This window comes from Rhinichthys klamathensis, unplaced genomic scaffold (genome assembly GCF_029890125.1).
Source record: "Rhinichthys klamathensis goyatoka isolate OS25496 unplaced genomic scaffold, OSU_Roscu_1.1 h1tg000068l_1, whole genome shotgun sequence".
In the NCBI taxonomy this organism is placed as follows: Eukaryota; Metazoa; Chordata; class Actinopteri; order Cypriniformes; family Leuciscidae; genus Rhinichthys; species Rhinichthys klamathensis.
In genome coordinates, this window is record NW_026606611.1 from 3,842,021 (window position 1) to 3,856,326 (window position 14,306).

General features: G+C 38.3%; 1 protein-coding gene across 1 annotated transcript in view; it reads left to right on the forward strand.

Annotated features, from left to right (window-relative positions):
- The first annotated feature begins 4,304 nt into the window (after positions 1-4,304).
- Positions 4,305-14,306, forward strand: part of wu:fb13g09 (ATP-binding cassette sub-family C member 5) — a 52,672-nt gene continuing 42,670 nt past the window's right edge. Inside the window, exons 1-3 of the mRNA XM_056250301.1 lie at positions 4,305-4,497; positions 6,524-6,701; positions 10,378-10,533. Of these exons, the coding sequence (XP_056106276.1) occupies positions 6,532-6,701; positions 10,378-10,533 (326 nt within the window). The 5' untranslated portion in view covers positions 4,305-4,497; positions 6,524-6,531. The remainder of the gene's footprint in view (positions 4,498-6,523; positions 6,702-10,377; positions 10,534-14,306) is intronic.

Below are 14,306 nucleotides of genomic sequence, written 5' to 3' on the forward strand. Positions count from 1 at the left end.
ACTGTAAAAAAAAAATCTGTTCAATTTACGGTAAAATACCGGCAGCTGTTGTTGCCAGAAATTTACCGTATAAAATAGTAGCAAGACTTTACGGTAGCAAGGTTTTACAGACTTAACTTAAAATTTACAGAAATAAACCGTATTTTATTATCTGATATAATGTTAATTTACCGACCTATTGGAGTATTAAAGCTGCCGTCGGCAACATTTTTTTTTATCATATTCAGTGAAATCGACACTATAATCCGACAGAACAACATAAATAAAGTGGTTTTAGAAAAAAAAACCCGAGCTTCTAACTCCACCTGGAGCGTGTTATTTGTTTAGCAAAAATCCACAGCTCCCGGATCATCGGGTCCAATCAGCACAGGGGGGTGTGAGATCTGACTGTCAATCACAGATCGGGCACACGCCTCGCGCACGTTACAATCACATGCACACGCCTGAAGTTTGCGCAGTAACGAAGAGTGATGGCGGAAAATCAAGTAAGCTCATTTAGAGTATAAATGACGTTAGCAATTGCAATCTATCGGTAGATTAGCCAGGACAGCATACCTCCAAATAATCCATGGTGTTGCTGGATGCTGATGAGACGGGATTGTCACTGAAAATCTGGTGCACACGCACTGACGCGCACGAACTCGGTGGGAGGGTATCTGTTGATAGTGGGGGAGGGTATTCGTTGATAGTGGGGGAGGGCCATGAGAGTTTTAAACATTCAAAATTTTGCCTAAATCCACTCAATCTGCCAGACTTGCCGACTGCAGCTTTAATATCTGTTTTGTACCATTGTAATACACTGACAGCCAACAATCACAGCAGTGATGAGAGTCAAATGATCAATCAAAGCTTATCATAAGCAGCTCTTCCACAAGAAAGTTAATACTAATATATAGAAGCTGCACTCTGTCATTCACACAAACATTAAACACCATCATGGTACTAAAAAGGCAATAAACATTAATTTAACAACATTAAATGTCACATAAACCCCTACATAACTGATTAGAAAACTGAAGAATTGAACAGTTATTTCAACAAAAATACATCAAATGTGAAGTGTCACGCAGGGAATTGTGGGAATGTCAATTTACGGTTTTTCACTGTAAATTATACAATGAGTTGTTCATTTTCACTTTCAAAAACTGTAAATTTAACGGTATTTTACAGTAAAATTACATGAAATGTACCATTAGATCTATCACAGTTATTTACCGTATATAGTAAGGAAAGGTTCTGTTAACCAATTAACAGTTTTTCACTGTAGCATATTTACAGTCTTTTACCGTTAAAATCACAATCATTTTTTACAGTGAAGAGCGATTAGACAGCAGGTTCTGTGCTTTCGAATGGCAACTCATCCAACCAGTCATTCTCTAAACCACTTGACTATGTAGGGATGCAGGGTGAACTAACCCTTTAAACTGTGTCTGCTGAAGACCCAAGTGTGATTTGATGACGAAAGACATACCAAGCACAATGTTCTCTCACTATTCCTGATTTCTAACAAGCACTCACAGCGTTTGGCGTCGTCTTGCGGCTGTCAAAGCAGAAACAAAAGCTGATGTTCTCCGTATGTTTTTCTGTCATCTCTGTTCATGTGTAAATTCCGTGAGCTTATTTCGTAGAAGTTTTTTTGTAGAATTGATTGTCATTGTGTCCCTTATGTTACTTGCCACCCATCCAGGATTTTCAGGCACTGTCCCAAATAGTCATCTATTCACCCCTGGAAAAAATAAATTCCATTCTGGAACCAAAACATGCAAAGGACTTGTTCAGGACATTCATCCCGTTGAGTTGATGGAGCTCTCTGCTAACAAGTTGATCTGAATCAAGCGTGGTAAAAGAGAGAAATACATTATGTGCAGTGCTGTGGGTCCCCATGCAGGACTGGGATCGAAAAGTGCACGGCTTTAGGCAATTCTAATGTAAATAGTGTGTAAAATACCAACAGAGGTCACTACAGCACAGGTCTGCAGAAACTCTATGATTCATGTAGAATTGCTGTTTAATCACAGCAGGCACAAGATTGTATAATACTGATTGACTTCATATGTACCTGAGATTAATTTAGCACACAGCAGTTACATACATTTTCCCCAAATTCGTTTATAATTGTCTTACCGTTTTTATGACCTCATATTGACCGAAAGAACGTGGAATGTTTGTACTTTTTGCGCTAAACAGCCAAAGGTGATTAAAACAGCACAAAACTTGGTAAGCAGTAACGGCTACGGCACCTAAAATTAGTCTGTCCCTTTTGTAACCTAAAATCTTAGTGTTATATTAAAAGTTCATACTTATTTGTCAACCACCTCATTGTGTTTATTGTATATTTCAGTGTGGACTGCATGCACTGTAAAAAAAATCTTTGGTACAATCAACTTGGATGTTTATGTAATTTCAACTTAAATTACTTTAAACTGACTTAACAAAAAGAGTTAAATCTTAATACAAAGTTGAAAGTTGCTTAACTTATTTTGATGAGTTAAAGCAATGAAAAAAATGTTTGTTTTCTTCAGTGTGGAGCTGTTACATAAAAATCACAACAGCTTGCTGTCAATTGACAATCACCTGCATGTCAAAACAGCACAAGGTCATGACCTTTGCATTATTGACAATAATTGTACAATTCATTTGACTATTTCATTATGTACTCGGTGATGAAAAATAAAGCCTTACAACGTAGATGGAAAGATGTGGGTTTGTTTTTAAGTTGAAATAGTGAACGTCTGTTCAAAGTCTTATCATTAACAAATTTCAGGAAACACAAATTCACATGAACGAGGAATATTTCGTCACACCGCAGACTCTGTATGGCAAGCCGTTTTGACTTTTATTCAGATGTGAATTCTTGATATCAACAATTCAATTTTTACTATTTTTAACTATTTTTAAAATCAGGAATTAGATTTCTACTGGAAACAATGGCAATTTTTTATATAGGAAATTAGTACAAATTTGAATTATTGATATCAACAATGACGTCATCACTCGCAGAAATACGAATTCTTGATATCAAGAATTAAATGTAAATGTTTGGTATATTTTTACTAGTTAAATGTCACCATAGGCTGCCCATCAAATTCAATTGTTGACATCATTGATTTCTTACTGGTTAAAATTCCAATTTCACATATCAGAAATACAATTCTTACCAGTAAAAATCATAATTTTTGATATCATTAATTACCTGGTTACTAGTAAAAATATAAATTCCTGATAAGCAAAGAATGAAAAAAAAGTGCTACACGGGGTGTGAATTCCTTATCTCGTGCTCTTTGGATGTAAGGAGTGGTTCAGCTAAAAAAAATAAAGATATTCAAATAATGTATACATTCAATAATATATATATTCATTTTTTTCTTTTCTTTTTTTCTCTCCTACACCATTGTTATATTGTGTTTGATTTAACTTTATGTGTGAGACATGTTCTCTTTAGAAACAATTCAACTGTTGACATCAAGAATAGGCATTTGCACTAGTAACCATGTAATTACTGATATAAAAAATGATGATTTTTTTACTTGTAAGAATTGTATTTCTGATATGTTAACCAGTAAGAAATAAATTCTTGAATTCAACAATTGAATTTGAATTGTAGCCTATGGTGACTAGTAAAAATACAATTAGCTGCTACAGATATCAAGATTTAGTATAGTTTTTACCAGTTGAAATGTAATGCTTGATATCATACGTGATGACGTCATTGTTGATATACAAAATTGGTAGGCCTACTTTTTGAAATATAATTCCTATTAAGAATTAGCATTTAGTGAAAATTGTATTGTGATATTACAAATTCTTATCCTGCGAAAGATTAAAAGTCAAAACGGCTTGCCATAGACTCTGTCACTTTCATTCAGAAACATAGGCCACCATTAAAAGGTGTTCACTGTTTATTCTCCGACTTGGCGACTTCTGCTGTTATTCCATGTGTAGCAATGTTCTTCAAGTGACCGGACGGGCCATAAATAGTCTGGTAATCTGACTGTTGAAAAGATCACCACGTGCCCTTTCCTTCTCCTTCGTGTCTGGTTACCGTAGCGACGACCAAGCAAATCCGCGATTGGCTGCTCAGGCGTGACGTAGGATGCATTTAGGGAATTCCGTCAGCTGCTGGGCAAGTGGCACGTTTCTCTCTCTCTGTCTCTCTCTGTCTCTCTCTCTCTCTCTCTCTCTCTCTCTGTCTCTCTCTCTCTCTCTCTCTCTCTCTCTCTCTCTCTCTCTCTCTCTCTCTCTCTCTCTCTCTCTCTCTCTCTCTCTCTCTCTCTCTCTCTCCACCACACCTTAAAAAAACCTTTTTAACGCGGTGAAACTTTTACACCGGATCAGTGTTTATGCTGTGTGTGTTATTTTCCGAGAAGAAGATGTGTCATGTGCAGCAAGGGACCCAGAGAGCGTTGACTTTCTAAATAAATCATTTATAACCTGTGGGAACATCCTGAAGCTGAAAGGAAAGAGGGTGAAAATCCCGACGTGTTTTCTGTTTGAGATGTAAGTGACCTTTTTCCACACTCCAAAAGTTTTGATAAACTTGCAGAGACAGTTTTGTGTTGATTCTACTCTAGAAAACACTTTAACTAGTGGACAGTCAATGCTCATGTTCATCATTTAATGACGTGCAATGTTTATTAGAGGTAAAGGTAGTTCTAATAATCGATAAAGAGTCCCAATGATAGCAGAGAACACACAGTTCTAGCTGGACAGAACGGGAACAGACAGAAATAGAGGGAACCGGTGTGATGCTGTAACCTGCAGCTCAATGATTGAAATGATGATCATAAACTTGATTTCTTATTAAACCTTATTTCTAATTTCTACAGTTCATTTAGCAGACACTTAAAGTTCTTATAAGTTTAGTCTCACTGGATCAATCCTGGGCACAATGGTGGTTAGTAGAGGACTGGCTCTTTTTCAAATCTTTTTTCGGCTCCAATCGTGTGCATATGGATAAATATTTATAATAGATTGAAATTGGGAATATAAACATGAACTATAGACCTCATATAGGCCCCAAAATTGTTTACATATTTTTGTCCTACTCAGCTGATTGTTTGTATGCCTGTTGAAATAGGGTGTCTTCTGTGGAACATAACAATTATTTTTGATTTGTTAAAAGTGTCAACTCTCTTAAAATCGTGTCCAATGCCGATATTTCTTTATATTTGAAAGCCGATAACCGATATATTGGCCGATAAATGTAAATCCACATTTTTATTTAATTTGAGAGCCTGATTACAAAAATAAAAGTCTCACCATTAAAAGCCATGTCCCAAGCACACAATTATAATGATGTTCTCATTATAATTTTATGTAGCCTATGTGACAGACTTGCGCTGCACATGTTGCACTTAACTGCATTTTCCTTTTTTGTGGTGATTCCAATCATATTTCAGTGCGCATCTGAAGTGTGTCAGCTGAAGGAAATAATCCATTATTTATTGGCTTTAAGATATCAGCCACATTTTCTTATCTGGCAGATAATGATAACATTAAAAATTAATATATATTATCGGCCGAAACCAATATGGTGGCCAATATTATGCATCACTATTTTTTTATAGTTATTATGACAAATACAAAGCCACTATAAAACAGCGTTTCTTTGGAAAGTATGTTTCACACATTTTAAAATAGGACAACAGACATGATAAATTAACTGAATAAGCCGACTAATTGATTTATTCTCAGAAGAATGCCTGTTCTCTCATATACTCTCATAAATGCTCTTAAAAGCTCATAATGCTCTCATAAAAGGAGAGCTAGAGTGGAGTTTCAGTGAATAATGACTTAAACTTCAATTTGTTCCTCACAACAAAACAATCATATGGTTTCTGAATGCTTGGAATATAGCGCACAGAACATGTAGGCTTGATGTTATAATTGTATGGTTTTGCTGTCCTTTATAAAGCTTGAAAGCCTCAGTTTCCGTTCATTATAATAGCAAGATCCGTTCTTTAAATTTTTTGAAATAAAACTACAGGTTTGGTTGCTCTTTTCTGTGTGAACTATGCCTATAAAATTTCAAAATGTCCCTATTATCGTTGTTTACATTCATAGATAATAAAAATCACCAATGTGATAGTAGACTATCACAGACTCTTTCTTGTATGGAGTGTAAATAATCAAACTATGTGGTTATCTTTCACTATCTGGCAGCCGCTGGTGACGTACACCAACCAGATACAGAGTCACAGTGTTGCTGGATTTACCTTATCGTGTCTTATGCCCCTGATGGATCAGTGACAGGGTCAACACGCATGCGGCAAGCTCGAATATCCTCCCTCCGTCTCATATACACGAGCCCTTGAGGCCTCTCACAGGCGTCTTTAAATAGATAAGCACTTTAGATTTGTAGCCAAGGCCATAACGTTAGAGAAAGGTACGCGTCACCAAACTGATATTAGTCCACAGATTTAGACATCCCCTGTCCTGCTAGTCATGACTCATGAGCATGGATGGGAGCTTATCCTAAGTGTCTGAAAGTATTTTGCTGTTTTTTTCTATTTGTGTTTGCTAGAGGTAGGTATGTTCCCAGATGCCCTGGAGGCCGTAGGACAGGTGGAGGGTTTGACACTGTCCCCTCCCCAGACTCTTCCAGACCCTGATGATGATGTGGATTTGGGCACTGAAATAAAAAGACGAGGCAGATATCGGCATAGCTTACAGATACTGAAGCCCTTCCGGATCACGCACAAGTAAGTTCTCCTGGTTGTTGTTGTTTTAACCATATAAAGTAAATATGTGGGCTGTTAACAAATGGGCTCGGACATTAAGATTAAATCAAATAAAAATAAAAAAATCATAATTTTGTAGGATAGAATGTGTACTGCTACCATTTTTATTGGACTTTTCCCCATTCACTTGTGCGTTTAAATGGCCCTGTGGTGTGACAATTTTTTTTTTCCAAGTCTAAATATTTCATGCAGTCCCTCAATTCATGTATAATAATTATAGAAGAATTATCGAATGCTGTTAAAAAAAGTTCTTGCTGGTGTTCAGCATGCCACGCTGCAGGGCAAGGGATTAATTTACTTTGACACATCGTTTCCAACAGTTAGACTCCCATATGCTGCATCCACACACAGACATAAAACTGGTGTGGTTATTAATGCTAAAAGTGTGGAAGCTTCACTCCGTAGGATGTGATGGATTAATGAACATGGAAGGGCTTCCACCTTTACATGACAAGTGACTGTACAAACATGTTTTTTGAGGAGTCATTCCACATTTTTTAATTGGGGACAGTAATGTTTTTTTTTAAAGACTGGCTGTATAAAACTGTATAGCTTTTTTATATAACATTTCCGAAGTAACATGTAAGTTCATGAGTTGTCATTTGTGACAATATTAGATCCCAATTAGATAATGCCAATATAATGAATTAGTATTTCTGTCTATACTGTTTATTTTGATACTTATTATATCACTTCACGAGGATAGTCACAACATATATATGAATAGATATTTTTATGTTTATGGACAAAATCTATGTTTTTTTTAATGTCCAGCCAAATGATCTAACAGAAAAAAAAATGAATGACCTTTTTCTTTGAGGACAATAACATTTCGATTAAATTAAAGTCACACACACAAGCGGAAAGCGCAGCAAACAGGGGCACCACATTTACCATCCAAATAGAAGTTAATCTACTGTACTCTGACCCCAAGCCCCAAAATGAAGCTATGAGCTGCTTTTATCATCTGAATCAGTCACTTTAATTGAATAAAAAAGGTTTGTGTGCATGTCACATGTTTAACCTGCTTCAAAACTGTGACTACATCACATCTGTAATTAGTTTTTGCAATTACATCTATAATTACACTGTCGACCCTCCCTCTACCCCTTAACCCACCCTTAAAGGTGCCCTAGAATGTTTTTATTTTTTATTTTATAATGTTTCCTGGGTTACCCTTATAATGTTAGTATGTTTTTTAGATAAAAAATAATCATAATTTAGAAATAAATGGCATTTTTCCTAGTCTGCTTTTAGCCTCTGATTTGAACACTCTGTTTGAAGGGGCGTGTCTGCTGTGGGATTCAGTGTAACCGCGGCCACTGCTGTGATTGGCTGACATGCTTGCATATGAAATAGCAACGCATTACATGTGAAACTCTCTCCCGAATACTTTTACTACTGCTATTATACGTTTTTACTATAACAGCTATCGAGATTAACGAATCGTGAGTTGTTTTTAAAGTATTTAGATCTATTCCCATCACATAAAATGTTGCCGTGATGAGCATTGAGCAGATGACAGTGTTGATCGCGAGAATGAAGATCTTATCATTGCAAAGCAGTTTCTGCACTCTCTCTGCTTTCACCAATGCAAACACGATGATGTAAATACAGTAAGAGCTTCGTTGTGCAGTAACGTGCGTCATTGATTTCATAACGAGTTTGGCAAGTGTCCAGATAAACTCGCGCTGTGTGGAAAGATTGTTCTTTGATCGCTTTCTGTATATAATTTGTTCACAAATTAAATACGATTATTTTCATCCTACTAAAAGAAACGATGTGAAGCTGATATTTTAGTCACTGGCTTGACTTACTGATGCATAAACAGTATTGAACGATTTTGAGAGAAAGATTACCTGTCTGAACTTGAACAATTACTCATCAGAAAGTGTTGCTTGGTAGCTCGATCCGAGGCCAGCTCTGTTTTGGCCCAAGTTGAGGAAACACTCGGTGAAATGTTTGGAAATTTCCAGAGAAAATAAAATTAACCCATTGTTTCTTGAGAGGCCCAGATGAAGGAACTAAAAAATACTTTTGTGTTCATGTGTACATCCACACTGAGCAACTGCCATGCTTCGGCTGCGCAGTTCCGCCTGGCATTGAGGGCTGGCATTATGCAAATATTTGGAGGCGTACATATTAATGATCCCGACTATTGCGTCACAGTCGGTATTGTGTGGAGAACCGACCGTTTTTCAGGGGTGTTTTTCATAAACGTGAATTAAATGAGAACGCGAAAACAGTCCAGTTTGAGATTCACTCTATGTCATGTCCATGCACTGAACTCTTGTTATTTGACTATACCAAGGTAAATTCAATTTTGAACTATAGGTCACCTTTAAAGAGATATAATTCTGTCATTAATTACTCACCCTCATGTCGTTCCAAACCCATAAGACATTCGTTCATCTTCAGAACACAAGTGTATATCGTTTTGAGGAAATCTGAGAGCTTTCTGTCCCTCCATTGACAGCTACGCAACTGACACTTTGATGCTTCAAAAAGTTCATAAAGAGATCGTAAAACTAATCCATATGTATTATGCGGTTAAGTTCTAATTTTCTAAAGAGACTTGATCGCTTTATATGATGAACAGATTGAATTTAGGCTTTTATTCACATATATTCAAAGTTGCTGTCAATGGAGGGACGGAAAGCTCTCAGATTTCATCAAAATATCTTCATTTGTGTTCTGAAGATGAACGAATGTCTTATGGGTTTGGAACATTTACATTTACATTTATTCATTTAGCTGACGCTTTTATCCAAAGCGACTTACAATTGCTATATATGTCAGAGGTCGCACGCCTCTGGAGCAACTAGGGGTTAAGTGTCTTGTTCAGGGACACATTGGTGTCTCACAGTGGATTCGAACCCAGGTCTCTCACACCAAAGGCATGTGTCTTATCCACTGACTGCGCCATCACCACCGCCAAAACACTTTTGCTGCTTTTGGAACGACATGACTGTGAGTAATTAATGACAGAATTTTCATTTTTAGGTGAACTAACCCTTTAAACCTACCCAAACCGCCAAACCTGGCCCTATCCTTACCCGTAACCCACCTCAAAAGCAGCAAAAGTGTTTTGCAATACAACATAAACACAGTAAGTACATTGTACATCAAAATTATTTTAAGTTAAAGACACCTAATATAAAGTGGGACCTAATAGGTTTACAGTGTATTTTCAACACAAACTACCTGTACCTACATACGTGGAAAGTGTGAAAACTGTAACCTGTTATTATGGAGTCAAAATAAACATAGGCTACACACTGTAATGCTTTTGTGTGAGTTGTGAAACCGGAATATGTTTGCTATGTTGCCATTTGAACTCAAGTGACAGTCAATGAGGTCTTGATAAGAATGCTCTTATCCTTTCCTCACAGACGGCTCAATTTTTTACATGCTGACTGATAAAGAGCCACTGAACTTTTTCACTGCTCCCTAAGAGTTCTGAGAGGGACGTGCAAACTGCTGTTCAAACACAAGCGTGCGATTCATCTTCTATTTGGCCACAGCGAGTAAAGATTTTCTCAGTCTTCCTCTCGCGTTCAAGGTCACACCGTTCTCAGACATAGCACATAGCGCCTAGATGACTGATATGAGCCAAACTGTTCTTTTTTACCCCCAGACATCAGCACCCTGTGGACAATGCAGGATTTTTCTCCTTTATGACCCTGCAATGGCTGTCCCCTCTGGCATGGAGCGCCCACAAAGCGTCATGTCTCAAAATGGAAGATGTGTGGGGTCTGTCTTGCCACGAGGCCTCAGAAACAAACTGTCAAAGGTGAGGTGCTGTGTGGTGGGAACTGTCTGTTTCAGCGAGGTTAATTTACTGTCAGGTTGTGTTTGTCTGAATGCAAGTACCCCGGAGCCAAGCCCAAGTTAGGCATCTCTCGCGCTTGTTTCCCAATGCTGAAAATTGAACAAACAGAACCATTAGAAAAAACACCCTGAGCCAAGGTCTCACACAGGTGACGCCTTGATAAGAGGTTGGTTGTGGGAATCCCTCAAGTCACGGTGGGGAATGATGGATGCTCACCTCCTACACTCACACAGCCCAGAGAGTAATGGCAGGTGGGTGTTATTCATAGTAAGGATTAGACATCAGAGAGAGAGAGAGAGAGAGTTAGTCTGCACCTTTCCTGCAGAACGGTTATGTCATTAACACGTGTGATCGGCGCTCCGTGTCCCTTTCGACTAAGCTGGCTCATTGGCGAGAATCAGACGGGCTCAAAGGGTTTCTCGAGGACATGGGAACATGGAAAAGCACCTATAATCTGTAATTGCCTTTTCGCTTCACAGATCTGAGATTAATCCAAATTTGATGGCTGAATTGGATCAGGTTTTGATAGCATAGGCTGTGCCTTCTTTGTTGCGATCAATGACCGTATGTTAAATACAGGCTCATGTACCGTATTTGCCGTCCAAATGGCTTGACAGCTATGCCTCAGCAACTCTGTAACAACCGGTGTCAGTTTTCAGTGTTTGACCTCAGGGTCTGTTTCTCCCCTTACTGCATTTATGTCAGAGATAGCTGGGACGTGTCTATGGCATGTGTACAGGTTTGTGTGAGGTGTGCAGTGGATATTTGTCTGGGGTCTGGAACATAAAGTGTTATCTTCAAACCAGAAGGGGTCGGGGGCCTGCAAGGCTGTTGAAAAAGAAGAAGAAGATACAATTCACCAAGTGTTTTATCCTTGTGAGAGATAAAAGTTGTGAGTGGAATTTTTATATCAGTCCTTGAAAGGCAGCTGTAGGTCTATGGCATGGGAACTGAAAGCTCAAACTTTGGTCCTTCAGTTCAGATTGATTGTTTATTCTGTAGGGGAATTTCAACGTTTTAAAAGAGGCTTTGCTTGAGTGTTTTAATATATCAACATTCTGAGAAATTGAACATCATTTATGATTTATATTGAATGTGTGGATGTTTTAGCTTCTAAATGTGTGCCCAAAATGAGCTCTTTTACTCAGTGTACCTGAAGACCAGAAATATATGGTGTTGTTTAACCCTTGAGCTTAAAATACAGAAAGTGTTTAACATGTAAATACTGCACATTTATTAATTTAGATATGAGATAAGGGATAATATTCAGTCAACTTGGCAGTATCCCCAAAAAAAGGATCAGGACCCAAAAAAGGATCAGAGGGAGGGATCTTGTATCATTCTGAAAGACATGAAATATGAGGCTAAATGTATTTGATTAAGTGAGAGATACAAGAGACACAAAAGTAGTATAGCTATGTTTGAAACTGGTTGCTAGGGACAAAAATCAATTGTACAGTTCAGCATCATTATCCAAAAATATTTGACCTCAGAATCGAGCCTTTCAGAGAGCTGTCTAATAAAGTGAAGAAGACATTTTGGGATTTTATTAGTGACCGATGTAACTTTAAAGCTGCAGTCTGTAACATTTAATAAACAGAACTGCATGCGTCTTGCGGAAGAACATTGTAGCCGGAGCTACTTCTCTCTGTTTCTGTCTATGACGAGTCACGCAGGCACTGGGCTACTCTGCTGTGGTGGCGACCCAAACCAGTGTAAAATAGTCTGAATATAAACACTTATTATTGGTGGACCGTAGTTAATCAGGATAAGACAGAAACACTGTTTGGAAAATTGATTCATGATGTACTCGCTCATTATACAGGTCCTTCTCAAAAAATTAGCATATTGTGATAAAGTTCATTATTTTCCATAATGTAATGATAAAAATTAAACTTTCATATATTTTAGATTCATTGCATACCAACTGAAATATTTCAGGTCTTTTATTGTTTTAATACTGATGATTTTGGCATACAGCTCATGAAAACCCAAAATTCCTGTCTCAAAAAATTACCATATCAAGAAAAGGGTCTCTAAACGAGCTATTAACCTAATCATCTGAATCAACTAATTAACTCTAAACACCTGCAAAAGATTCCTGAGGCTTTTAAAAACTCCCAGCGTTTTTCATTACTCAAAACCGCAATCATGGGTAAGACTGCCGACCTGACTGCTGTCCAGAAGGCCATCATTGACACCCTCAAGCAAGAGGGTAAGACAGAAAGAAATTTCTGAACAAATAGGCTGTTCCCAGAGTGCTGTATCAAGGCACCTCAGTGGGAAGGAAAAAGTGTGGCAAAAAACGCTGCACAACGAGAAGAGGTGACATGGAGGTGGCATGGAGCGCCCACAAAGCGTCATGTCTCAAAATGGAAGATGTGTGGGGTCTGTCTTGCCACGAGGCCTCAGAAACAAACTGTCAAAGGTGTGGTGCTGTGTGGTGGGAACTGTCTGTTTCAGCGAGGTTCATTTACTGTCAGGTTGTGTTTGTCTGAATGCAAGTACCCCGGAGGAAGATTGTGGAGAAGGACTGATTCCAGACCTTGGTGGACCTGCGGAAGCAGTGGACTGAGTCTGGAGTAGAAACATCCAGAGCCACCGTGCACAGGCGTGTGCAGGAAATGGGCTACAGGTGCCGCATTCCCCAGGTCAAGCCACTTTTGAACCAGAAACAGCGGCAGAAGCGCCTGACCTGGGCTACAGAGAAGCAGCACTGGACTGTTGCTCCGTTTTGCATGTCATTCGGAAATCAAGGTGCCAGAGTCTGGAGGAAGACTGGGGAGAAGGAAATGCCAAAATGCCTGAAGTCCAGTGTCAAGTACCCACAGTCAGTGATGGTCTGGGGTGCCATGTCAGCTGCTGGTGTTGGTGCACTGTGTTTTATCAAGGGCAGGGTCAATGCAGCTAGCTATCAGGAGATTTTGGAGCACTTCATGCTTCCATCTGCTGAAAAGCTTTATGGAGATGAAGATTTCATTTTTCAGCACGACCTGGCACCTGCTCACAGTGCCAAAACCACTGATAATTGGTTTACTGACCATGGTATTACTGTGCTCAATTGGCCTGCCAACTCTCCTGACCTGAACCCCATAGAGAATCTGTGGGATATTGTGAAGAGAAAGTTGAGAGACGCAAGACCCAACACTCTGGATGAGCTTAAGGCCGCTATCGAAGCATCCTGGGCCTCCATAACACCTCAGCAGTCCCACAGGCTGATTGCCTCCATGCCACGCCGCATTGAAGCAGTCATTTCTGCAAAAGGATTCCCGACCAAGTATTGACTATTGAGTGCATAACTGAACATAATTAATATTTAAAGGTTGACTTTTTTTTTTTGTATTAAAAACACTTCTTTTATTGGTCGGATGAAATATGCTAGTTTTTTGAGACAGGAATTTTGGGTTTTCATGAGCTGTATGCCAAAATCATCAGTATTAAAACAATAAAAGACCTGAAATGTTTCAGTTGGTGTGCAATGAATCTAAAATATATGAAAGTTTAATTTTTATCATTACATTATGGAAAATAATGAACTTTATCACAATATGCTAATTTTTTGAGAAGGACCTGTATAATTTTTGTACATTTTGAACACAAAAAAAGTTGCGGACTGCAGCTTTAATATTTCGATTTTGTCCTACAATTTAAAGTTTTCTTTATCTTTTCTTCTGTATTGTGACTTGTGTAACAAAAAAGGTTGGCCGTGTATTTGGTTCTATGCATTGGTTGTT